The 26,948-nt window shown below is 41.4% G+C and overlaps 1 protein-coding gene across 4 annotated transcripts in view; it reads right to left on the reverse strand.

Annotated features, from left to right (window-relative positions):
• Positions 1-22,565, reverse strand: part of MLLT3 (MLLT3 super elongation complex subunit) — a 140,016-nt gene extending 117,451 nt beyond the window's left edge. For 2 of the 4 annotated variants that reach the window (XM_080372899.1, XM_080372897.1), the window contains exons 1-2: positions 19,576-22,564; positions 18,843-19,023 (exon numbers count right to left, since the gene is read on the reverse strand). In XM_080372899.1, the coding sequence (XP_080229025.1) occupies positions 18,843-19,023; positions 19,576-19,587 (193 nt within the window). In that variant the 5' untranslated portion in view covers positions 19,588-22,564. Of the gene's footprint in view, positions 1-3,507; positions 4,305-18,842; positions 19,024-19,575 lie in introns of those variants that run through there. The other 2 variants (XM_080372898.1, XM_080372900.1) reach the window with 2 other exon arrangements.
• Positions 22,566-26,948: the final 4,383 nt, after the last annotated feature.

A 26,948-nucleotide genomic window follows, 5' to 3' on the forward strand; every position in this document is an offset into this window, starting at 1 on the left:
ACTTCGGCTTAGTAGAAAAGCTCACAAGCTGCAAATTCACTTTCTGTAGCTAGACATCCTGTTTTATAGATGTTTAAAAGGCATCATGTTTCTTTTTGCTATAAGCTTTACAAAGGAAATGACAACATAGCAGCAGGATGTTAAAAGGAGTGGTATAAACAAGACCTCTTGTAAGGATCTATTACCATTTAAAGCTTCTCAAGCATTCCTAGAGATCACAACAACTGATACACTTCTGATACCTCCCCAAGAACTACACTGCATGTACAACTGCAGGGTAACACATACCAGCAAACAGAAAATAAGCTCCTCTGGGTGCCTCAACTAGTGCACAGAGACAAGATAAACAGAAATGCCATATTATTGATGGTTTTGAAGCTCAGAATGAAGACAATATGGAACGGAAAATTCACAAAGACTTCACGTAACACATGCTGTGTACAGTTCCTTGGCCACTTTTTACACAAAGAGAAAAGAGGGAAAACTGCAAACACATAAGACCACACAAGCACACAGAGCAGAAGATGCACCTCCTCTTCTCCAGTGAACTTGCTGCAGGTCAGAGATGCCCACAACTCACAATGAACTACATCACCTTTAACTGAATTCTGTTTCAGGACACGATGCAAATAAATTCTCAAACATACTCATTACTAGGAGCTTGCCGAAAGTCAAATGGCTATAGCCATGAGAGTCCACCTTCATATGCCAGTTGACCGTAGTGTGCCACGGGTTTGAAAGCTTCTTGAGATACAACCAAAGTCTCCACTCTTTCATTGCTCCACAACTGAAAGACTTATCAATTTACAATGTCAATGAGATGAGAAATAGAAACAACTTAAGCTACACAATGATCAAACGATCAACCAGTTTGCCAAGCTGTACCAAGGTTGTTTGAAGTGCTAACCCTTTGCAGACACAGTCTGAATGGCAATCATGGTACAATTTCAAGCTATATAGTAGGTTTTGCAATTGCTCACATCTTGTTGCATAGAAATCACCAGCTATTTGGCCTTCATCTTGGATCAACTGTATGGTTTCCATCTCCAGCAAATCTTTTAAAAATGGGATAAGCACTCAATGCCATACAAAGTTCACAGAATCCAAATCCTCACCTGCTTGAGTAACTGAATAATCCTACCCCACCAAGGACATTGTTGGAGAATGTGAGAAGGCCAAGAATTGAAACCCAAGCACTGCTTTGTCAGAGGGAAGATATTTACTAGCCAGGCCAAATCACAGATATTAGCAAGACAACTCAAGTCAGGAGGCAACATTCAAACAAAACACCATAAACTGAGAAGAAATAGCTATGTCTTCAAAGCAAGGCTTCGTTATTGAAAAAAAAAAAAACCACAATCTATACAACAAGCTCAACTACAAATCTTAAAAGTGTTTCTTCCATCTTCAACAGATGAATGTCAAAACAATGTGAAAGCTGGAAACCAACTAAGGGTATAACCAGTCAGCCTAAAAGCCACTAAGAGTGAACAGCTTTAAATCGATAAATCTAGAAGTAATGAATTTAAGACAAATCCCACAGTTCAGTCTTCTTCAGGTACCAAAAGACAGAGATAGATGAGATATTAATGAAGAAACCACTCTTTTTAGTGACAGGAGTGCCACTGGCAGCAGGAAGAATGACACTATTTCTTGAGATAAAAATCTCCTTCTTTCTCACAGGGCAGGCCAGTATTAGAGGTGCCAAACCTTGTTCACACATTAAGTGAAGCCCAACAGCAAATACAAGTTTCATTGCTTGTGTAAATGATATTAACACTCCAAGAAACATCAGTGCTTTCAAGAACCAGAAAGGGATCGGGGACAAAGAAATAAGGTATGCCTAATCATAAAAATAGCTTGGATGTCAGCAGGCTCACCAATATCAACAAAAGGAAGAGTGCTGGAGTGGAAATTCTAGCCTCTGCTATGCTCAGTGTGGCATACTGATTCACTCATTTCTCCAGGCCTCAAATTGCCATTACTAATTTGGAGTGCTTCTTTTCACCACCTTGAACATGCTCTGCTCTGCTTACAGAGCACAGGCTACTGCCAGCTAAACACTAACCACCTTAACAGTCCTCACTTGGATGGAACACTAACACCTTGATGCCCCTGTAATCGTTAAATACAGGGATCTTCATCAGTTAGCAACTAGGTTTTTGTACTTTAACAACTGACCTGCCTTCCACATCTCTTTAGACGTGTAAGGAGACATGGTGACAGGTTCTCTGACCTGGTATTTGTGCTGATGCCAAGTCAAATCTCTTTAAATGCTTCTTTTATTTAAGAAAACATGATCTTCCAGTCCTTGCTATTACTGCATGCCACTGAACAGTATCTCACAGAACACTTCTTCCTTACATCGCTCCTCTACACAGTGCACTGGAATAACCCCTCAAACATACTTACATGTTCAGAGTACTCTGTACAGCCAAGTGAAAGGCAAGGTAGATGCAATTAAGTTACTGTGACCAGATGCTTATCAACATAATGGAAAGCAAAACACCCTGAAACTCCTTTGTAGGGATCCAGTGCTTCCTAATCCCAGGTTTTCAAATAAGATTGCCAACACATTTCCAAAATAGCTTCTCCAGGCCGCTGAGAAAGTATCCTATTAGAGTTTCACGCCTGCACACTTAACTGTTCAGTCATAAATGGTACCTGGACAAGTAATTTGGAGTAAGACTTCCAGAAGACAGCAAGGGCATCATGCATATACTCACAACAGAAAAAAGAAGTATTTCCAGTTTTCCAGAAGTGAGGTCACTTGGACTATTTACTCATCCTGCTGCATAAGTTTGCATTAATTTCCCTTCCGAGTTATTAGTAATTAAGTCCTTTTTAATCTGTATATTTTGGACAATGTGATCTTGTACTAAAGGAACAAATAAATGTGCTATTAGACAGTGCAAGTGCAGTATTAAATATCCTTAGAAGTAGACAGGGTCCTTGTTAACTTTGCTTCAATAAAAAGCTTCCTAAAACCTGTTTCCTTTTTGTTTCTTTAAGAAAATGCAGAAGCAATTTGTATTTACAGCTTAGTTCCTGCTTCCAAAATACCCCTTTAACTTTTTCATTATTTTTATGGTGGATATAAATGGCACCAAATTGTCAAATCACAGCTCTTTTCTATGCTACCTATACAAATAGGTCTGATTTCTGGCAAGCCATAAAACAATTATGGCTGAATTCCTGTAGCCCTTTGATATCCTAGCTTGGCTGTAGGGCTTCAAAGCCATCTTATGGCAATGCTAAAAATCTAATTTCCAGAAGACAGAGAGGAAATAAAAGCATTTCAATTCCCACATGTTCAAACATGAACACACCAAAATCTTAGCACTGGGATGACCATGTTTGAAAGGAAAGTGATTTAGCACAAACATGAACAAGAAAGATACAGCAACAGTTTAAATCAACACTGCTTCACAGAAGGCAGAGATACAGGCAACTTCAGAAAGCAGGGGGGGAGCATACTACACCTGTCTCTGATCCCCCAATACTTACTGCAAGTTGAGAAGCACATTCTCCTGCTTAATTGTTCAGCTCTCTCCCCTTCTTGTATGGATAGCAAAGAAAGGGGTGGGAAATAATCATAAATAGTAAAAGGAAATTGTGAAACTGCCTAAGCATGCAGAAGCAGCAAAGACAGTATCTTTTGCTTTAAGGGAACTGATATTGCCAGCAACAAATTACAAATACACTGAAAGTCAACTATCACAGGTGCCTGGGGATTTATATAGCTACATTTTATCTCTGTGTTATTATTTATATTATGAACAGGTCCTCGCCTCATGTAAGCAGGGGAAGATAGCTCTTGCTGTACCAACGTGGTTTCTGATATCCATGATACAACTCAAGAGAGGCAAGGGGATGACACTATAACCCCTTCAAATAACACCAGCAATGCTTTTGCCTCTTTAGTGACCTGGAATTTGAGAGGTGAAACTGAAAAAATTGAAGACTGATGACTGTATTTCTTTGTACGAAAGAAAACTCCCTGTCAGCCAAGGAAAACTATCAGTCTAATATAATATGCAATGGTTGAAAGACACAAAAAATCCAAAACACCTTTAAACTCTTTGCTCATTTCAAGTTCCGGCTGTTTTTTGGTGGAAGGCTGAAGAAAATTTTGCCAGTAATTCCTACCATGAGCAGGCACACACAAACACACACAGTCAATATTAAATTAGAATCATGAACTCTCTATTCTAGAGTTACCCTATGTATAAACGATGTGCATGCCCACATGTCCATTTTTTCTCTTCACAGAATGAACTCACATGCTCTAGAGGTGCCACATAAAGTTACAGGCTTGTTTATCACAATGCTAATTTTAAATCCTTCCTTTTAGAACCAGGCATCAACCTGGTGATCCCTAGCAAGGAAAAGAATCAGTCAAAAATTTTTAAAAAATTAGAGTAACCTTTAATCTAAGCCTTTTCCTGATTCACCCCCTCTTCCCATTCTTCGGTAGCACTTTTGAAGAAACATGTTTCTCATTTAAAATCTTGCACACTTTTTATGAAGTCCACTGTTCTTAACTTTGACAAGGAAAAATTGAAAAAAAACTTTTAATCCCATACCTGACCATGGCTGGAAGGCATTTTGTACTTATACTCTAGTCCTAATTTGCAGTTAAACATTGGGCCCCAACACTGGCTTTGCAAAACTATTATACATACAGTTTAAAGACCAGTTATATAAGATTAATGTACAGTACAACAGGCTGCAGAAAGCGTATGAAAGAAAAAAACCCTCTAGGGAGAGCAGGGAGAAGGAAAAAGCCTTATCTTCAGTACCTGACTGCATGTTAGCCTTAACCACCCTTATGGGCTTCACTGTTTTTCATACAAAGATACAGATACCAGTTTTCTTTTATTGAATAGTTTCATTTTCAAATAAAGAATGTTCCAGAATTTTTCAGAGTTTATATTAAGTTACTGAAGCCTCAAGGCAAACATACTGAGCTAATCATTGCATTAGATTTCAAAATCTACTGTTAAAGTAAAAAAAAAAAAGCTGGTTATACCTCTAATATTACAATACATACAAACACATTTACAAGCTACATGCTAGCTACATAGCTTAACTTAATATTTACATATCAAACATTTCATTAAAGATGCATTGAACAACCAGAGGTTACTTTAGATTTTAATCAAGAAATTACTGTTCTCTACACTTCAGGACAGACCACAAAGGAAGAAACAGAAAACAAAATGTAAAATTTTCCGTTGTCTGGACACACAAACTGACAAATTCCCAGATTTAAGCTGCTAACAACAAAAAAAAAAAGCCCACCAAAACCATTTAAATATTCCACCTGAAACATAGATACTTTTGACTGTTCACTTAAAATGTCAATCTAGAAGTAGTTTATTAGTATTTCAATTCCTGTAAAATTGCAGTTCAGGCATTAAGACAGAAATGTAAGGAAATATCCCTGCAGACTAAGATCAGTAGACCAGTACAACTAAACTTTTGTTAGCAAACCTGCAAGACCTACAGTGGTTGTTTAACTTTGCCTTTACTATATCAAAAATTGAAGGAAGTCACCTAATGTAGATCTGCTTCATAGAAACCAGTTTGTTTCTATTTAGTTTCCAGGCAATAGAAAGGATAATGAAAACAAATAATTCACAGTGTATTTGACAAAATTTACTTTGTCAAATAATAACTTCTATTCTCATGTACACTCAGTGAAGACATTCAGTTTGTTTGGAAATAATTTTGTAAGTGAAAAATAAACTTTCTGCTGTGGGATGAGTCAACATTGAACAATAAAGCCCAAAGCAAATACTAAAAATAATTTATGACTACCATTTTAAGAACAGCCTTTGATTAAGTGCAACATCCAACAAAGACTTTCTGTTTTCTAAAGCACAGGATTTCAAACACAGCAGGTGTAGGTACATCACCTCAACTTAAAATGCTGGACAGCTACAGAATCCACACAGAAACAGTGTTCCATGTCTATGGAACAGTCAGTATTTGTAAAGTGTGTGAGTGTGTGCGCATGCACCTACATGTTTTTGTTTGTGGTGGGTTTCTTAAGTTTACTCTCTTTGATGATTGAAATGATTGGGTCTTTGCTCCTAGGTGTTGTAACTGGATTCACACAGAACAATCTGCCCACCTGGGTCCAGCCTGTAGACCACAGGTCACTGCTGCTTCCGGGAGTTAATCACCCCAGGACCAAAGTAGGTTCTACTTCAAGACACAGCACCATGAGAGCCTTTTTCAGTACCACCTCTACGGCCTTGAGGATGGCCAGAGTGACTGGCAGCACTGCCAGCCACTCACTGGAAGTGCAGTGCTTGCACAGCACAGCAGTGCCTGCGGAAGCAAACTGAGGCGTTGTACTGTTTGGGGGGTACCTTACTCCATTTAGGTTCAAGGTTTGGTCTTGGTGTATTTGCACAGGACTGCCAAGGCACCCAAACAACCTGGATGGAGTTGCTTCAAAGTAATTTACACAGGAATACCCTACAGCATTTGTAACAGTCAGCTCTAAGTAGCTTCCTTAAAAACAAAAAGTATCTAGGGAAGATCATTGAGAGGACAGTACTGAAGAATAACAAAAGCCAATATCCTTATAAGAAAGTATGCTAGGTAAATACAGAGTCTGGTTTGAAGGCTTACTATGCCCCCACGCTTTCATGGAGGAGACAGAAGAGGCTAAGACCACAAGATAGAGAACACATTTATGTGTTCCAGTTGCCTTTATATTAAGCAAGAGAGTACACCAGTTCTCACACAAAGACCAATCTTAAAATATTTACAGTCCAGTGAAACTTCCTAAAGTATCCCTAGCTTTTAGATAAGGACGTGCAATTGTATTACCGTATTGCTGTTTCTATTAACCTAACTGTAACGAATTACTGTGTAGGCTATCTGTTATGGGTAAAATACTTTTTGATGAGAAGACATTAGAGCAATATTCTGCAGAGCTGGGCTAAAACATAGCTCAAATGAAAAAGGGACAAAAAAAGCCACACCAAATTTAAGAAGTTTGATTTTATGTTCTGGAGTATTTGCTAGATACAAACAGGAGCATTTACAATACTAACAGACTCACAGTAACCACACACTTCACAAACTAGTGACAGCCAGACAAAGAAGTAACAACTTCAGTGTCAAAAAGCTTTTAAGTCTTAATAGTGCAGGAATTATATCACAGATGAGAGAAAACCTTTGCAGCTCAAGGAGGCATAACCTTAACAGTAGCTGCATCAAAACAGATGAGGAACTTTCACATATCAAAGAGGAATTCACAAGCAGTTTGAATCTAGTGTAGCACACAAAGAAATTTAAGATTTTATTTTAAACAAAAAGCTAAGCAGAACGGTATGGTTACAAAATACATTTTTTGGTTTTTTTCCCCTCTCAGACCATATGTATGTCCTTTCCAGATACTACTCTCACCATTAGATTCTGTCTTTATTCCTTGCTCACTATTTTTGAGATGACTGAAGATTACCTGTTGGGGTTTATTTTTATTTTGTGCAAAGCCAGTTAACTACACAAGTACAACTGTACTTCCATCCTCTGGCTAGCTACTAAATTTTGGGAACAATTTGCATAAATGCTTTCAGCAGTCAAGTCTTCAAATGCACCAAAACATTTCCACAGCCCTCCTCACCATTTCTTAAAAACTCCAGTGCAGATCTCATGTGTGTTTATCTGCTGGCAGCAGATATCCACCTCTGCCTCCCTGCCAGCCCATCCATCAGAGAGCAGGTTGCTGGATAATCTCTCACACATTGCCTGTGGCACACAGGAGCCAGTGTCTGAAGCCTGGTGTGAGTTCAGTCAGTGCTCAGCAAAACAAAGCCTCCAAGCCCTGGGAAAGCTCAGAACATGGCAAGCGAGTGTGTATTGGGTGCAGGTCCTCCATCCTGAGCAGTACCTCCAGTTTCTAAGCCATCCCCTAATGAAAGACAGCAACTGGATATTGGCTGGAAAAGGCTGGGCATTGGATCTGGCTAAAAAAAACCAACTCTGTGCTTATTAGCATCTATTTATTACCCAAGTAGAAATTTACCTTGTCAGAGAGGCAAAACATACCAACATTGCCTCAAAAAATAGCACAAGGACATGCTGTTCTTTCAAAAGTGAAACATCTTCATTTTTATACTTTTAGAGGTATTTAAAGAAATACTTTGGAATAGTTCCCAAAAATTTATTTTCATTTAGATCTTTTCATAAAAACAGATCTGAGATTGATTTCTGTCCCACTAATATGACATACACATTTCAGTATATTTCTCTTTCACACAGTTTTATCTACCCTTGCAGTAACATTAAATCATTTTGAGTCATCAAGTGTGTCCAGAAATACTGTGTACCTCCACACTGGGCAAGCAAAATAAGGAGGGGAAAAAAAAAAAAAAGAAATTAAAGAAAAAAAAACTCCACAAAAAAATCATCAGGCAGTATCCCAGTTAAAAAAGCTACCTTTGAATGTTATGCCAGACCTGTGCAACTCTATGTTCAGAATACATAAAATTAAGTTCAATCCACCTCTCCTGCTTTTCAGTAAAGCATGACATTAGTGCTGTGACAACTTAAAAACAACCATCCTGTAAATGGTTTTACCAAGAGCTTCAATAAAATATTCACTCGGAATTTGCACTGTATAAGATGAAATAGGCAAATATTTTTTACTGTCATTTATAGAGCCTGGTGCTGGATCACAGAAGGAATTCAAATGCTGTTTACCCATTTAATACTTCTCAATGAGAATTCCTCAAGAAAACTTCTGCCCTCCACTACCAGAAAGGCTGCTCTGACTAACAGCAAGTGTTTTTGGAAGTGCCCTTCTTCCCCCACACACATGGAAAACACCACGGTTGCTCACCTCCAGGCTTACAGCATCAAGTAGTTTGTCTCAATTGAATCTCAGCACTATTCCTTTCTGGATCACTTGCCCTTTAAAATTAAATTAGCACATGAAAGGTAAAATAATGTCTTCCTACAAGTATACAAAGTCAGTCCTCTATTTCCCTTACAATCCTACAAATGCAGAACACCTTGTCTGCCAACTGCTCTTTCAAGACTATGTTATGTTCACATTACTTCTATCTAGGACAAGCAAAATGATTAGTGTCTCATTGAGTCTCGTGGAGTTTTTTTATGTACAAGCTTTAGAAAGGTAGGCACAAATTGTAAATTTAGACTTACTACAAACCACTCAGTATCCTAACATTCATCAGCAAAATCAATCCATCTCACATTTCTTGCTCAGCTATGCTTTTTGTTGTTGTTGTTGTTGTGTATAATAATGCAGTTTGCACTATAATCTCTGCCATCATAACCATCTAAAACCAGAAATACCTATCTTGGTATTTGCCCTCACGAGCAAGCTTCCATATGAAAAATACATATATCCTACTGTATGCTTTTTTACACATAATTATGGACAAGTTACTGGGACCATACAAAGGCAATTCATACGCAACAGCTGCTGAGAACAGATCTAAACCATACTTAAAAAAAGAAAAAAGATATTTGATCTATCATTTACTTGATGTTACAGCTGCTGAGATCTCTGTTGCCACAGCATGCCACAAATTTTAAAATCAAATGAATCCAGCACCACTGGGCTTGTGCAGATGGCTCAAAGGAACAAACCTGAAGTCCTCAAAGAGAGCCCAAGCCAGAGCCAGTGCAGGAACCCAGCATGGGATTAATGGCATACAGCCGGTAGCTGGCAAGCAAGGGAGACAGTTGAGCACAGATGCTCTGCCTAGGAGCACCATCACAAGGATAGTGATGATAAACTCTCTGATGGCTGACTCTGCCTAGTGGTAACAGAATATTATCCACTAATATTAAGTAAATAGCTCTCCAGAAAGAAGTCAACAATTTTTTTAACAGGTACTGAACAACAGGTTTTATCCAGCAGTGTACATTTTCAAAATTATTTTCTACATTGCAAAAAAATCTGTATTTTAGCTCTATCCTTTAATAGTAGACAGTATAACACATTAATTATAAATTAAATAGCCATACAGAGATTTAAGTCAGCATACAAAGGTTTCTAAATACCAGTCTGTTCTTCCTCCCCTTTATATACACTAGAAACCATAGCAAAAAAGCCAACAGTCATACAAAACCCAAACATTTTTAACCAGAAGCTAAGTGGTTTTGTGACAAGATAAGAAACTAATTTTCACACAAACACATAGAAGTGCTAGAATTTGACTGTTCTTTTGTTTTCATATTTGCCTATCAATCACTACCTGGAAGGAAAGAACAGAATGATGCCACTTAGTCTGAACTAAGTTCTGCTGGTTTAAAGTGCAGGCATCCATCATAAGAATCTCACAAAAATTAATGTAGTTGAACTGCAGCAGCCTACAGACTTCATTCCAGATCAAACTTTTGTAAATTAATCTGTGCTTTCCCCACCTATCAAAAGCATTATCAACAGGCTTTACAGGTTGCAGCGATCAAGCTGTCAATCTTTTCCACTGATTCTACTAGAACCAGGGACAGAATAACCCTCTCCAATGTCCCCTAAACCTGAATTTAAAAAACAAACAAAAAATCCCCAAACCCAACAACACACCAAAAAAAACCCTAACCATACTGCACTGCACTGTTATGAGAACAGCCTTCACACCTTGAACTACACCATTTTCCAGGACTTTACAGTTTACTAATACAGCACTGAAGAATCTTAAACGTACTTTATCTCCAGTTGAGACTGTCTAACCTGTAACAGTAAACAATGTTGTTTAGAAATTTCTTACAAGGATAAAGACTGCACAGAATAGAGTAATAATAATAAAAAGCAATCAAACAATCCAGCTGTTTTCATTTTCTCCAATAAATGCTAATAAATTTGACTGTCTACTGATTTAAACATTCTGAGGTATCTTCCCTCTCATCTTACTAAAGTGATAGAGCTGATCTTACACACAACAATCTGGTTTCCTGTACTTCAAGTGAGTTTTCTTCTATGGCTCGCCAAAAATCTTGCATATGATAGCCCTGAAACTACATTTCATTTCCTACCATCTAAAATCCAGAAGATTTGTAAGCACAGAGTATAAATAATGTAGCTTTAGATAGATGTAGCCCTAGCTTCTAAGAACTAAAAATACTGTATCAGCAATTAAATGCTATTTAAAGTTAACTTAATGTGAAATAAATAACCTGGCTTCTTTTTAAGAGTTAAGAAATTACAGTCAGAACTGACTGGCTGTTCAGACAAATCATCATTTACCCTTGCAGAAATATACTGGCAGGGGGAAGAAACCTAGCAGAAACTAGACATCCCATACAGAAGAATGAAAAAAGCACACACTGAACACAAACCACACAAATAAATCACACAAAAAAAATGTGCAGGTAAATTTTAAAATCTGTAAGTTCATGACACTGGAGGATGTAGCAGCATTGCTAGTCAGATGTCCTGTCACACTGAGGTACTTACAGACTGTACAGTCACGTACCTTGAGCAAGTGCTCTGCGCCCATTGTTACACTTCAGTCTGCATTTAATTTCATTTCAGTTGAATACAATGCAAGTCTTCGCAGACAGCAAATCACTGCTGATGAAGAGGGATCATCAGATTTGTGTACTTGTAAACCAGATGTGTACTGCTGTCCTGATTTCAGCTGGGATAGAGTTAATTTCCCTCTGAGTAGCTGGTGCAGTGCTGTGTTTTGGATTTGGTGTGAGAACAATGTTGATGCCACACGGATGATTTTAGTTGTTCCTGGGTAATGTTTATACTAAAGTTAAGGACCTTTCATTTTCTCAGGCCCTGCCAGCCAGAGGGCTGGAAGGGCACAAGAGACTGGGAGGGGACACAGCCAAGACAGCTGGCCCCAACCAACCAAATACTCCAAGCCATAGAACACCATGTGCAGCATATAAATCTGGGAGGTGAGGTGAGAAGGAGGAAGGTGAGACATTTGGATTTATACCATTTGTCTTCCCAAGTAACCGCTACACGTGATGTCCTGGAGATGGCTGGACACCTGCCTGCCCATGGGAAGTGGTGAATTAATTCCTTGCTTTGCTCGTGTGCACAGCTTTTGCTTTACTTGTTAAACTGTCTTTATCTCAGCCCACAAGTTTTCTCAATTTTACCCTTCTGATCCTCTCGCCCATCCCACTGTGGGGGGCCAGTGAGCGAGTGGCTGTGTGAGGCTTAGTCAGTGGCTGGGGTTAAACCATGACAACTGCCCAGTCTAGGAATCAAGTCCTTATTACACTGTAAACTTCAAAATAAAGCATAAGCATTGGCATTGCATGTCATCGTTTTTAGACATGTACCAGGGAAGGGAAATTATTAGAAACAGGTCTTCCTATACAGGCAGCATCTTACCAAAGCCACCACTTATTTACTGACGCCACTCATGTAAAAATGAAACTTGATAGCTTCTCTATATTCAACTCTTCTAACTCTCTTTGAAAGAGACAGCTGTGAGATGCCCTTGTGATTTGCACTGGGCTGAATTAGGTGTTTTGAAGTGCACTTTCCATGTACTCTCAAAGCTATTCAGCCTCTTCTTAAACTAGTAGCAACACAAAGCCCCAAGAGTTTCTGTTAAACAAATGAAATTACATTCGCTAGACATCAGGAGTTTCATTTGGCCATAGCTGAAATCCACCGAGAAGCAAATCCATTCCTAATAACACCACAATTTTGCAACTGAAGTAGCAGCACCTGCCCTAAAAGCCGCAGTACCAAGCCTGTATCTGTAAGACCGATAGAAAAAGAAATTCCCACATGCCTATCATACCTAGAGGGTTAGGCTTAGGCAAAATGTAAAAGGGAGAAAAAAAAAAATCTAAACAAAACACCTAAGTTCTTACAAGTGTAGCTAAATATCCTACCAAAATATTCAACAGAAAACTGACTGCCTGTTTAGTGATCTTGACCATCGACCTGCACTAGTTGGTACAAAAGTAAAACTCAAAGTCATGGTAAGAACCTGCTTGTGGGTCCCTCACACCACTCAGTTTACTAAAATTAATAGTGAAGTCTCTCACTGACTTTAAATGGAGCAGGGAGAGACTTTTTTTTTTTCCCCTTTACACTTAGTATTTAAAAGTCAGCAAAATAATAAAACCCCCTACCTAATCAAGAACATTGAGATAATATTGTTCAGCCATTTTCTCCGAAATTTTACAAGACAATATACAAGCTACTAAAGGCAGAAATATTTGCAGTGTGGTCAAGGCATTAATAAAATGGGGCTAGGAAAGGAAGGAAAGATTAAGGATCTTCTTTCACTTCTCTTCCACTAATGTGCCCCCTAACACAATATTTGAAAGCAAATTAAAATAAATAAATAAACAAAAAAACACCACACAGTAACCAGGGAAGAACTGCATCATTCCTTCTAATTAAAGTTTGTTCTAAAACATTTCATTCTCATGGCCAGCATATTATCAATATTTTAGGGAGCTTCATGAAGCATTTTCACAGCCAAAATACAAATCACTAGAGATTATTTCAGAATATAGAATGAGATATGCTTTCACAAAAGGATTAAATTGTCACTACAAAAAATTGTCTAAATTTAAACATCCCTTTAAAGCAGCAGGCCAAACATCTCCACGGAGGAACCTATCTACATCTGGAAGCTGCACCAATCTGATCATCACAAGTTAAGCAATTGATGCAATCAATTTAGTTCAGTTTTTGCATAATGAATCCAAATGCACAAAAGCAGAATTTGATTGGCATTTTTTCATTTCAAGGCAGTGTATAGGGCACAAAAAAGCCATGACTTTTTTTCCTAAATCAAGAAGTTTACCCTTTAAACCCTAATATAGCATGCAGAATTTTATTTATCTACAAATATGTTTTCCCAAGAAGAGCTTATAAGCAAACTGAAGGATGGTCTTAATGCTGTTTCTACTCTGCAACTGCTGTACACTGAGCACACCAGGAAGGGCACACCCCACACCACTGCTGACCTCCACACCACACTTCCCATGCCAGAATATTCTTACCTTGCCATGGCCCAAAATACCATGGCCTCTGGGACAAGGTTATCTTAAAAAACAAACAGTAAAAAAATGCCAGTGATAATGGGGACTGCATCTTTCAGAGTTTCTTCCTCCTTACTGGATTCCTACAACACAATGGATTCAGAAGAGATTTTGTGACTTTTCTAAGGAAGACTATTCAGAAATATCGCCTAGTTGAATTGTGGGAACAAAATGGGAAAAGCTTTCATATGAGAAAATAAAGAATGTGTTTACTAGGAAGAATTCATCGGCAGCTTTTACAGTAGCTATGTCAAAATGTTCTGGTCTACTGAAGTCTCATGCTGCACTAACACACAGCCTTAACAAAAACAACCAATACTGGAAATGTGGACTTCCTCGAAGAAAGTTACAGTTTGATCCATCCTATAGCAGAATAACGAGCAGTTCCACTTCCATCCTTTGCCATATCATTTTAAAACTTCAACCCAGGTGCGGTAAGCATTGTTCTCCTCAGCTCTGCGGAGGAAAGCAACACCTCCCACTTTTCAAATTACATTATTCCAGTGTCCAAATCACTATTTTCATATTTACTACATTATTAGCAAGGAAGTATTAGCCCATCTCTTTCTTAATAAGAAAAATGTAGTTTGTCAAAATGCACCACTGATCAATAGAAACTTAACTACTCACGCCATGCTAGCTCCAATGTAGTTTTTTGCATGTACTTAATAATGAGTCATTGAAACACAAGAGATTTATTTCCTTATTCAGCTGGAATACTGTAAGACTAATAATAATCATAAGTCAGCTCCTCTTTTGGAGGCAGTATCGCAGCAGATCAAAACTAACCATAACCTGATGACAAATCTTGTTCCACAGATATGCTTTAAAAATACTGCACTATTTTCTTCACATTAATAATGAAAGGCAAGCAACAAACGCTTTGAAATAAAGCTAGAATCTTAGAAATTCTCCATGTCTTAACCAATTTACACCAGCATCATAGAACAGATGAGGCTTTCTAAACAGCCGTATTTCTGATTGCACGATGATTTTGGAGAGCATTTGTTTTGCAAACTCTATTCAAAACTGAGTCTGGGCATGAGTCTGCTTACTTTAATGTGACAAGCAGTCCTGTAGCCCCATAAAATTACTCATGGAAGTCAGATGGCAGGAGCAGCCTATTAAATGGGAGGAAGTACAGGGAACCAGCCACTGTGAATGCCTGTATGCTCTACTGTGCAAGGATACACTGAAACACTCTGTCACCATAAAGCAAACAGAAAACAATGAAACTGCTGCCAAGCTCAAGTTTTTAAGGTGAGGCCCAGTGAAAGATGAAGGAGGCTATTTCTTAGGTCACCTTATCTTTTCGACACCCCTGTTAGTCACCATCGCCTTCCCATCCTATCTATAAACACAAACCAACCAACCTGCTCTGCTCTCCACTGAATGCTGTTCCTAGCTATGTTGCCATCTCTAAACCGATGCCAACTTCAGGGTACAGGACCCTGCTTGCTCTGCAGCAATTATTAGCAGAGCAAACACTTGGACACACCTTTGCAAACTCACCACCAACCTCCAGTACTAATTACCAGAATCCCTACTATAGCCAGAACAGATAAGCAAAGCCAGAATTGTAGCCAGCAGTTTATCCAGCTATTCTCATAAACTTGCAAAATGAATGTGCCAAAAATAATTAGTCTCCCTTGTCCCTCTTGATGCTTGGCATGACTGTGCCCCTAATAAAAAGTGATCTATCAACAGAAACACATTATGAGCTAATAACAATCACGGTAGCCTATTCATTCGTTATTTTCAAACTGATCATGAGCTCTATAAATAGACTTAATGAATTGAACTTTTCCTAGCAAGCATTTTTACAGCAGCCATTCACAGCATAAATCTAGAGACAAAAAAAAAAAAAAAAAAAAAAAATCACTTACCAGAGAACTAAGTGTTATTATGGCTAGTCAGTATATTAGTACTTGTTCTTGATTAATATTGTACACCTACCTCAGCTTGCTAAACCCATGGCTCAGAATTAGTTTGAGAACTTACAAAGTATCTCCAATAAAGTATGCAACTTCAGAAGAAGTGATGGAAAACAAGGTAGTTTGACCAACTACAAGCAAGCATATCATTCTTATTAAATATGCAACATTTAAGACAGCACTCTGATGGCCATCTGAAGTCAAACTATAAGCACTGATTTACAGAGCGCATTTACTTTTGTCAAAAAAATTAAGTGTATTTGTAAATTAGAAAGACAAACAAAGTGTTTCCATTTATAAGGCACAGATCACCACCACTCTCCTGAACACTTCTGAATCACGGAAAAAAAGTGCTAGGTAATTGATACATGGATTGCTCTTGGCAGCATAATGCTCATCTCTCCCACGGTGACTTCAGGGGCCTGCATTTCCTCACCATCTATTTTTCCTTCATTGCTGTAGTTTTAGGAGGCTAAGCAAAGCCCAGAAGTGAATGGGGTGCTCGCCATCTGAGCTTACACTCTGCAAGATGGGAGTGGCTGCAGCGCTCTCCCATAGTCCAAGTCATGGGCAATCACAGTGTGACAAGTCCCTCCCAGGCTACATAAGCTGGCATGTTTCCCAGCAGTTGCCACATCATGAAAATGGTGCATGCGAATAAAACCCCAAACTAAACACTTTAAAACAATGGCATAAATGACTCCATAACTAAACTCAGCAGCTGGAGACAAAGCACTCCCAGTGGCAAACCATGCATCTCTCACTTGCAAAAGTCCTAAATTAGCAAGCTCCACATCACACCTAGCAACCAACCTCCAAGTCTGGGCTGCACAGCCATGTCCCCCGAGGCCAGACAACAATAAATAAATAAAGTATGGATAATAAAAGCATCACAAACACCCCTATGCAGACAGAGCTTCAAAGTATTACATGTAGTTTCTACCACTGATTTCAATAGATCATCTAATTCACTGAATATGCATAATGCTATCTCACCTATTTAGGCTACTCAGATGTGTTCTCAGGAGTTTCTCTGCCAAACTATTTGAAATTACTTCAAGTTATGTTTTTTCTGTACAAGAAATAGAAGAAAACACGAAGAAGACTCCACAGCACAATCTGGGCAATTTAATTCATCAGAAATACTGCAGTATTATATGTGATACACTGAAAACCATTTGTGCAATACTGCACTGGTTTACAGTAGATCTAAAAATTGATACTCTGATAGTAAAAGGGAATTAATAACTTATACTTCAGAAGATAATCTTAGCAGCTAAAATACTGCAATTCTTCCACTTCATTGCTTAAGGGAAGGAAAATATTCTAGAAGAAACAATATTTGATGTAAAAAAAAAGTCACAGCTTGGTATCTTCAAACTGAGAAAAACTAAATCAAAATAAATCTTTACCTTACCACAAAAAAAAAAAAATCTCAACACAAACTGTCTTTTGCTCCCTGAACATTCAATTTTTCTCCACTAGCTCTAAGCAGACAGGATTTATGATGATATTGTTTTAAGGCACTGCAGGAGTTCTAGATACCAATAAAAATTACAGATCAAATGAAAGATAACTACTAACCATTGTGTCTGCATAGACAAATAAACCTGCTCACTTCTTATATTTGTACTGTTACCCCTACTAATCCAACTACAATAACCAGGATAGTAAGGGCTCAGAAATCAGAAACGAAAACAAAAGGCTTCTTATACCTCTCCCCCCACAACTTACATGCATATGCACACACCACACATACCTCAAGAATTTTTCATGTACTCAGGCAGGGGTGAAGCCCTGACGATGAGCTACAGAACAAAGCAGAAAGCAAAGCTCTGGGGGAGTCCAAATGCAAGTACCACAACTGGGGCAGGAACACATTTTCAGGCAGATACTTAGTACATCGAGAGAAAACAACACTAGCCAGAAGAAAGCAACACGTGAGCAAAAACCTTCGGTGGAGACCTATCCTGAGAGATAAGTCAGCCCCATGCCACTGTCCTTGTTTCAGCTGCGACAGAGTTAATTTTCTCCTCTGTAGCTGGTACAATGCTGTGTTTCAGATTCAGCAGGAGGACACAGCAATTAAACCATCAGCGTAAGTACTGATTACTCTAAACGAAGAACTTTTCAGTCTCCACTGCTCTGCCAGTGAGCAGGTGCACAGGACGCTGCAACGGAGCAGAGCCAGGACAGCTAACTCGAACTAGCCAAGGGGAGATTCCACACCACAGAACACCATGCCCGATACAGAAACTGGGCACAGTTGGCCAGGGCTGCCTATCGCTGCTAGGGGACTGACGGCATCAGTAAGCGGGTCATGAGCAGTTGCACTGTATGCCACTTGGGTTTTTTTCCCTCTGGGTTTTATTTCTCTCTCTTTTTCATTACAATTGTTACTATAATATTTTATTTCATTTATTGAATTGTTCTTAGCTGCACCCATGAGTTTTACTTTCTTCCCCAATTCTCCTCCCTGCGGGGGGGCTGCAAGCAAGCGACTGCGTGCTACTTAGCTGCCGGCTGAGGTTAAACCGCGACAGCCACCGACAAGTTAAGAGACCGGGAGGAGCCGGGACCCAGACCCGAGTGGAGACCCCCGAGGGAGCAAGTGCGGGAGCGCGGAGGGGGCAGAAACGAGACCGGACCCCACCGCGACACCGGGCAGCCCCAAGGGGGGCGGGAAAAGGGCCGCCGGCAGCCCATCACCTCAGCGACGGCCGCTTTTGTTCTGCGCGAAGACCGGCACAGTGCTGTCAGCCGTGCCCGCCCCGAGGCGGCCGGGAAGCGCTCGCCTGGAGGGAGCCGCCGCTACCGGCAGCGCGGCGCCGGCAGGGCAGGACGCCGGCGGCGGCGGCGCGGTGGCCCGCGGCGGGCCCTACCTACCTCTTTTAGGCCTGGGGAAGCTCTCGTGCAGGTGAAAGATGACTTTCTCCACGAAGTGCTGAATGTTGCTGTGCTCGGGTCCTCTGACGAACACCATCCAGTCGTGGGTGAAGCCCTCCACGGTGGGTTTCTTCCTGACCTGGGCTCGGTGTCCCAGCTCCAGCTTCACCTGGACGGCGCCCTGAGGGGGGAGAGGCGGGGAGCGCCGGTGAGCGCCCGAGGCAGCGCGGCCGGGCGGGCAGCCGAGGGGGACCGGCCCCATCGCAGGCGGAGGAGGGACACAACGGACACAACGGCACCGCACACCCGGCAAGAGGCACAAAACCAAGAAGGCTTCACCGCAACCCTGCGGCAGAAAGCCGGACCCGCAGGCGAGGGCGTAAGGAGCTCTCGCTGCCGGCGGGAGGACGCGGGAAGGCGCGGCCACCGGCCCGCGGTGCCGTCCTGCGGGCGCGGGCAGCCGGCGGCCGCTGTCAACACCGTCCTCCCTTCCCGGCGCCTCCGCGCTCGGTGTCCCCGGTGCGGCGGCAGGAAAGCGGCTCAGGCGACACCCGCCGCCTCGCTGCGGGTGCGTGCGTGCTCCGTGCCGATGCCGGAAGCGGCGGGGAGGTAGCGGGAGGCAGGGAATGCCGCAGGCGAAGACAAATCCCCCGTCACGCCAACCCCTTCCCGGCGGCGAGCACCGGCGGCGCCGGGCAGCGCGGGGGGCTTGGGGCGGGAGCGCAGTACTCACCGAGCTGGCCATGCCTGGGGCGCCGGTTCTGCTGGGGCGCTCGCTCCGGTCCGTCGCCCCCACCCGCAGCGCTAATTCATGAAGACGTGGAGACGACGACGGGCGTGCAGAGAAGCGGCGGGCGGGCGGCGTACATCATCTGCCTCGCTGCTCCCGCTGGCTGGCTGGCTGACTCGCTGGCTGCCTTGCCTCGCCTCGCACCACACCGAGCCCGCGGCGCCCTCAGCCTCAGCGCTCTCGCCAGCCCCGCCGCCTGGGCGAGTGCCCGCCGCGCATGCGCACCGCCCGCCCGATTGACACCGAGACACAGACATAACAGTGTGCGGAGGGGGGCGGGCACCAGGGCGGCTTGGGCAGCCAATGGCGCTCGGCGGCGCGGCCGCGAGCCCCTCCGCCCAGCCCCGCCCCTCCCCGGCAGCCCTTACAGTAACAGGTTGGGGGGGGCTGGCAGCGGGGGGGTGTTCGGGGCGGCTCGCGGCGGCGGCGCCGAGCCGTGCACGGGGGTTGGCGGCGCCGTGCCGAAGCGGGAAGGCAGGCTGAGCAAGAACAGCTGCGAGCGAAACAGGCCGGCGCGCGGCGGGGCTGCCTCCCACCCCGCCTCTCCTCACGCCAAGGGCCGCGGCGCCGTGCCCCGCTCCCCTGGCGGAGCCGCTCAGGCAGCGGGCGCGGCGGTCTGGATCCGCCGTTACGAGCGGCGAGAGCCGGTAGCGCCTCACGGCAGCGCGCTGAGTGCCCGCCCGCCGCCCTCCGCCGAGCCTGCAGGAGGCCCCCGGACAAAACTAAGTGAAAGGAGTCCCCGTGCCCAAGGCACGCTGAGGAGGGGCCGCCTCCCCAAACCGCGGCTTCTGTCCCGCGCACCGACACAAGCGGACGTTTCTGAAGAGCTCCCAATAAATCCTCTTGCAAAACAAAGGGAGGAAGACAGGAAGGGAATGCCCTAATTGCACGGGTAGGACAGGTGATGGTGGCCAGCAGGTGCGAAATGACAGCCGGGATCATTCAACACGTATTTGTAGCACCGACTGCTACTTCTAACATTAATGGGCCGATACTCTCTTGAAAAAAAAAAAAAAACTAGCTCAACAATTTCCATATCCCTTCCATACTGTAAGAGATAACATGCTGATTCACGCCACAGGAATATGCTGGTGAGGAGCAGCAAGTGATTTACTAGGAATGACTAAATCACAGTACTGATGCTTGTGAGGTTATTTTCCGACAAACATAAAATCGTCCAAAATTGTCTATATTAAAATTTTGCCACACCGAAAACCGACTCTTGTCTGTTTGATAATTACATTTTTGCTAATTTTCTGGTGGCAGTTAAAACTCACTGATCCCACAGCCAACGCAGCCATCCTTCCCAGCAGATGCACGCGTACACGCTGACACGCGCCCCTCGGGCGGCCCAGATTTCGCCGAGAGATGGCGCGCGGCGTCCTTGCGCTAATGTCCTCATTTGACCTCTCCGGATCCCCATCCTCTTGTCTTTTCGCTTCGGAATGAGAAACGCACATTATCGAAATTCTAGCATAATTTAATACTTCCTTCAAAGGTGCTGAGCTGTATCTTATTTTTTCCCAAAGACGGTGTAAGTATCAGTAATAACACCTCAAAAGGGTGAATACCATTTGTAAAAATTGCACAAGTCATAATGCAGATCAAATAGTTCACATATTTTCAACTAATCTTGCATTGAGCTAGCCAGCAAGCCAGCTGGCATAAGAACTCCTGCTCAGCCCATAAACATCAAAGCTGATTCTGGTAATTTTAAAACTTTGTACGTGCAAGATAAATAGAAAAAGATACTGACACTATTTACTAGGCTAAGGATTATGCATGTGAGCGAGGACAGCAAGGTTGGACCACTACTGCACTTAATGCAGTGGACTTCCAGGTGTCAGGGCCCAGCTGAGCTGAGCTGCTCTTCTCAAGTGTTAAGTCACTTAAGAGACTTGTAAGGACTAAGAATAGACCATCTAGAGCTTTTAACTGTCTAAATCATGCTAGTTTCATTGGAAATCATGACTCTTAAGCATTTTTGAGTCAGTGAGAGATTTTGATGTTCAGAAAACACTAGAAGTACTCAAATGCAAAAATAAAAGCATGGATCTAAGTTGGAATATTTCTACTTCTTGTCCACCTCCTTCCAGCTTTTTTTCTTCTGCAAAGATTTGAATTAGTCTTACTAAGTTTGTTCTGGAGATCATTATTACTTGATATCATTTTAAACCTCTGCCCTTTTAAATGTATTTCTCCCTCTGTATAACCACACAAATGATTCATAGCTATAGCTAGACAGAAGTCACAGTGGGCGTGATCCTGAATGTATGATCACTTGCTGGGTTACAGGGTAGAGGTGGAAGCAGGTCTGCAAAGATGATTACTATCTTGCAGGGTAAGAGCCATGATGACATTTTTATACAAGATATACTTGTACATAGATTTATTTATTGATATGCCCTGCTGCCCTAGTTTCAGCTGGGATAGAGTTAATTTTCTTCTTAGTAGTTAGTAGAGTGCTGTGTTTTGGCTCTGATGTGAGAACAATGTTGATGGCACATGGATGTTTTTAGTTGTTGCTGGGTGATGTTTATACTAAATCAAAGACTTTTCAGTTCCTTGGGCCCTGCCAGCCAGAGGGCGGGGGGGTGGGGGGCACAGAAAATTGGGAGGGGAGACAGCCATGACAGGTGACCCAAGCTAGCTAAAGAGATATTCCATACCATATGACGTCATGCTGAGTATATAAACTGGGGGAAGAAAAAGGAAGGGGGAGACATTTGGTATTATGGCGTCTGTCTTCCCAAGTAACCGTTACGCATGATGGGGCCCTGCTGTCCTGGGGATGGCCAAAAACCTGCCTGCCCACGGGAAATGGTGAATGAATGCTTTGCTTTGCTTGTGTGCACAGCTTTTGCTTTGCCCTTTTTTCCTCACCTTTCCATTTTGTTATTATTATTATTATTATTATTATTATTATTATTATTGTTATTATTATTGTTATTGTTATTGTTATTATTGTTGTCCTTACCTCTTTATTCTGTTTAAATTATTAAATTGTTCTTATCTCAACTCTTGACTTTTTATATTCCTTTCCAATTCTCTTCCCCATCCCTCTGAGTGAGGGGGAGTGAGCAACTGGCTGCGGTGGTGCTTGGTTGCCGGCTGGGGTTAAACCACAACACCTGCTTTTCTCAGAAGGCTGTAAAGATATGATTTAATTTCTTTCTTTCCTCCTGATATACTAATTTCTGAGAAAGGAAGGGTTCTTTTAGGCCTGGCAGCACCAAATGTATGTACTGCAAAAGAGAACAAATCAGATGAGTGAGAAAATAATTGTCTTTTGTCTCCACAAAGTGTATGCCTCTGTGTTCCTGCTGGCTTTTATGCTGAAGTCAAGAAACCAATGTCCCTTCTGAACCTTTGGAGATTTGTCCTGAAAGCCACAAGGCTATAATCTCTTTAATGATTGTCCTGCTACTTTATGGTATCTTTGGCATCATTTTTGTTTTACCAGAATTAGAGTGTAGATAAGCAGAACAGCTTTTATACTCAGGCTACTTCAAAAGAGAAGTTTTGGTAACAGCGTAGTCAAATAGAGTACGTCTTGGGTTTTTAGTAGTAGCTCTAATACAGCTGGTGACATCCGAAGCCATTTAGCAAGACAGAAGGTGTCCAAAAGGTAAAGTCTCTACTACACTGTAGGATTATGGTTGCTGGATTTTTAATTTTCACTGATAGAGGAAACAGGAAATAAGAGTGAAAAAAAAGTCTTCCACTGAAGGAAGATATTTTTTCTTCAGTATGTGTCACAGTTGAGAATAAGATGAAATAAGGTTGTCAGCAAGCAGAAAATTCATTTATTCTTAACAGATACCAGTGAGACAATTCTGTTTTCCAGAATCCCTTAAATGGCTGAGTTTTCTGGCATAGACTCACACTCCATACTCATCTCCCTAACCTAGGATTCTACAGGAAGAAATAGAACTGGGTAGTCCTCTGGAGTCTTTCAGTGCTGATTTTTATTTCTTATGTATGTGGACAAAAATATTTTCCTCTTGACTTGGAACAGAACTGAATCAATATAAGCTGCTTTCCTATGTTGCACATCAGTGTAACAGGGTAAATGCTTCTATTACCTAATTTTTTCATTCTAATGGTCTTCTTAACAACTTAACTGAGACCACTCCGTTGAGTAATAATTACTTAAAAACATCTGCAGATTCAGGCTCAAATTTGGAAAAGAGAGTTTTTTAATATATGTCAGTTGTAAAGCAATGTTGATTATTAAACAAAAAAAATATTAAAATACCACTTGTATTCAGGCTGAAGGGGTTGTGATGCAATTACAGCCATTTTAAAATTACCAATTTCACAAACTGTAAATACAATCTTTGGCTGACAGGAGCAGAATCAAAGAACAATCTTAAGCTGGTTAAGTGACAAACTGTTGCAACTATTTCCTTCATTTTGGATTAACAGTTAAACATTCTTTGATCTCATTACAGCAGATGGCTGCAATTATGTGCATATGAAAGTGCAAAGACCCTGGCTTAAAGAACTACAAAGTTATAAATGTGAAGGCAATTTTCTAGTAATACTATCCAGTACTGCTAAAACAGCATTTACAATAGAATAATTATACAGTTGCTGGAAAATAAGAGACATTTGAGTCATGCTTATTAATGTATTTAACTACCTAAAGGTTTATGTAATCAGCTCCTGCGATGCTGAAAACACTTGCACATTTTGTGTCTGCTGAAATAACTGATGTAGCTGTAGGCTTCCCAGCAGGCACCAGTTCCTATGTTCAGACACGTTCAGACATACCTACGTCATAGAATCATAGAATCATTTAGGTTGGAAAAGACCTTTAAGATCATTGAAGCAACTGTAAACCCAGCACTGCCAAGTCCACCACTAAACCATGTCCCCAAGTGCCACATCTACAAGTCTTAAGTATCTCCAGGGATGGTCCCTCTACCACTTCCCTGGGCAGTCTGTTCCAGCGCTTGTCAACCCTTTCAGTCAAGACATTTTTCATCACGTCCAATCTAAACCTCCCCTGGCGCAACTTGAGGCCGTTCCCTCACATCCTATCACATGCTGTGAAGTGTGCTGCACAGATCCCAGATCCCTGACTTAGAACATGAGTCAATATTTCTGCTCAATATGCATCTAACTCTGGAAGAGCACAGCTGAGTTAGTGCAGCATTGCACCCGACCTAACAAGAGCTAGTTTTCATAGATATACTGTTGGTGATTCCACACGTGCTGAAAGGAATTGCTGCCTTTATTGTCTTCTTACATGTTGCAGATATATCACAAAAAAGGAGGGTGTTTCCCAGCTCACTTGGACACATTGAATTGTCTTCAGTGTTTCAAACACAGCTGTTTTAAATTTCCATTTGAAGTTCAAATTAAAACAACAAACAAACAAAAAAAAGTAACCCAAATATATGAACTGACTTTTACATGGGCCTTGTCTTTAAATGTTTCAAAAAAACAACTAGCTGATGCAGCTAATATTCTGGCTATAAAGAAAACCACAGTGCCTTTTAAAAATATCATCAGTCTGAATTTCTCTGTATCTGAGATCTTTTAATTTCCTTATGCAGACAACATATAAAATCATAGCCTATTCCTGATCCAAGTCAGATACTTCGACTACAATGTTAAGATGCTGGTCTGAACTAGAGCCAAAACTTAAAATAAGCCTACAGCTTATCTTACACATACAACAAGGAATATGTATAAGATGCTTTGTAATGCCACTCTGGCTGCCAGGAATTAATGGCAAAACACCCTCTCTGTATTGGCTTTTTTTTTGAGTTGGCTACATAGGCTGAACAAATGCCAAGCAGCCTGGGCCAAGTGTGCACCTGTTTCGAGGTTTTATTTGCTTGCCCATTTCTAATCACAAACCAAACAGAAAATAAGCACTTTAGTTAGTAACATATTAAAACCCTAGACAGTATAAAAGATATTTAAGAGCAAGAGCTGTATGTTTTAGGAAACCATATAAAATAGTTTATAACTCACCACCAGCCACCTCAGAGGGATGTTGTAATGACAAAAGATAAACGCAAAAAAGGAGTCCTGGCTATGCACAGTATTACAGTATAAAAGGTAAAAAAAAAAAAATGTTTAAAGGCCTCTAGGGACACATAAGGAAGTCTGTTCAAGGTGGAAAGTCTTGTTGAAAGACCTACAAGGAAGTATTCAGTGGGGTTTTTTTCCTCACAATGGTGCATCCCCTAGAGGAAATCCTCCTGTTAGGCAAAGAAACAGTCAAATTCTGTACTCAGTTTTGGCTTGTGTAATGACCAAGTTCAGAGAACCTGTTCTAGATTTCCACGATAGCCAGGACAGAGTCCCCCACATATGCAAAGGAGCTATTCAAGAGTAACTTCACTGAAATCAGTGTTCTTGGTTCTTGGCCTGACAGGAGATTTCCCCACTGGAAATCAACCAAAGAATGTAAAGGAATTACATGACTGTCCTCACGCTGCATCAGGTTCCTGTGCTGGCCACTGTATTAGTTACATAAATTGACCATTATCCAAGATAGCAGTTTATGCATAAGATGACCAGTATGTCCTGGTCATAGACTACTTGGCTTATGCTATAGCTTGGTTACAGGAGTATCAGAAAGGCTGAGTACGCTTCCTTCACACTTTCTGCTGCGAGAACCATAAACCAGCCACATCTTCCTTATTCTCAGTATCAACAGAAAGTGAGTGAGAAGCTAGAATGATGTGGGAAAAAGCAGAATCCTTTATCAGTGACAAGTACTCATACGACCACAGGCTCTTAGCTGTCCTCATCTTTAATGAACTCATGCTTATGCCATCATTGTGACTCAGAAAGTAGTTTTAGCCTGACTTTTATGGATAGGGAATTGAAACAGAGATTAAATTACTTGAATAAGGACAACAAGAAAAGGCATGAAGTGGGGAAAGCAGTTAAACCCAGTGAGGACAAAGCTTGGCCCTTAAAAAAATTAAGAAATGGGGGGGCGGGGAGGGGGGGGCAGGGAAGTGCAAACAAAGGTAGTATGGGAGAGCAGAGACTGAAATTCACAGCTCGCTCAACAAATAATAAGAAATGCTTTGACAAATGGGGAATTTTAAAGAACATTGCAAAGTGTGAGGAATATATTACGTATATATTTGCAGAAGTCTGTCCTTAAGGGCTTGATAGACATATTTGAGAAGTCTAGAAATCACATGAATGAGAAATAGCTGCTTTTACACATGGGAAAGTTGTAAAGCAAGACTGCGCAACATATGTATGTTTGGGAGCCAGCTAGTAATCCCAGCATTGCAAGGAAGCTGGAGGTAATCTTTATGAAGGCACAGAGGGGAACA

The sequence above is a fragment of the Falco punctatus genome (genome assembly GCF_963210335.1).
Source record: "Falco punctatus genome assembly, chromosome: Z".
In the NCBI taxonomy this organism is placed as follows: Eukaryota; Metazoa; Chordata; class Aves; order Falconiformes; family Falconidae; genus Falco; species Falco punctatus.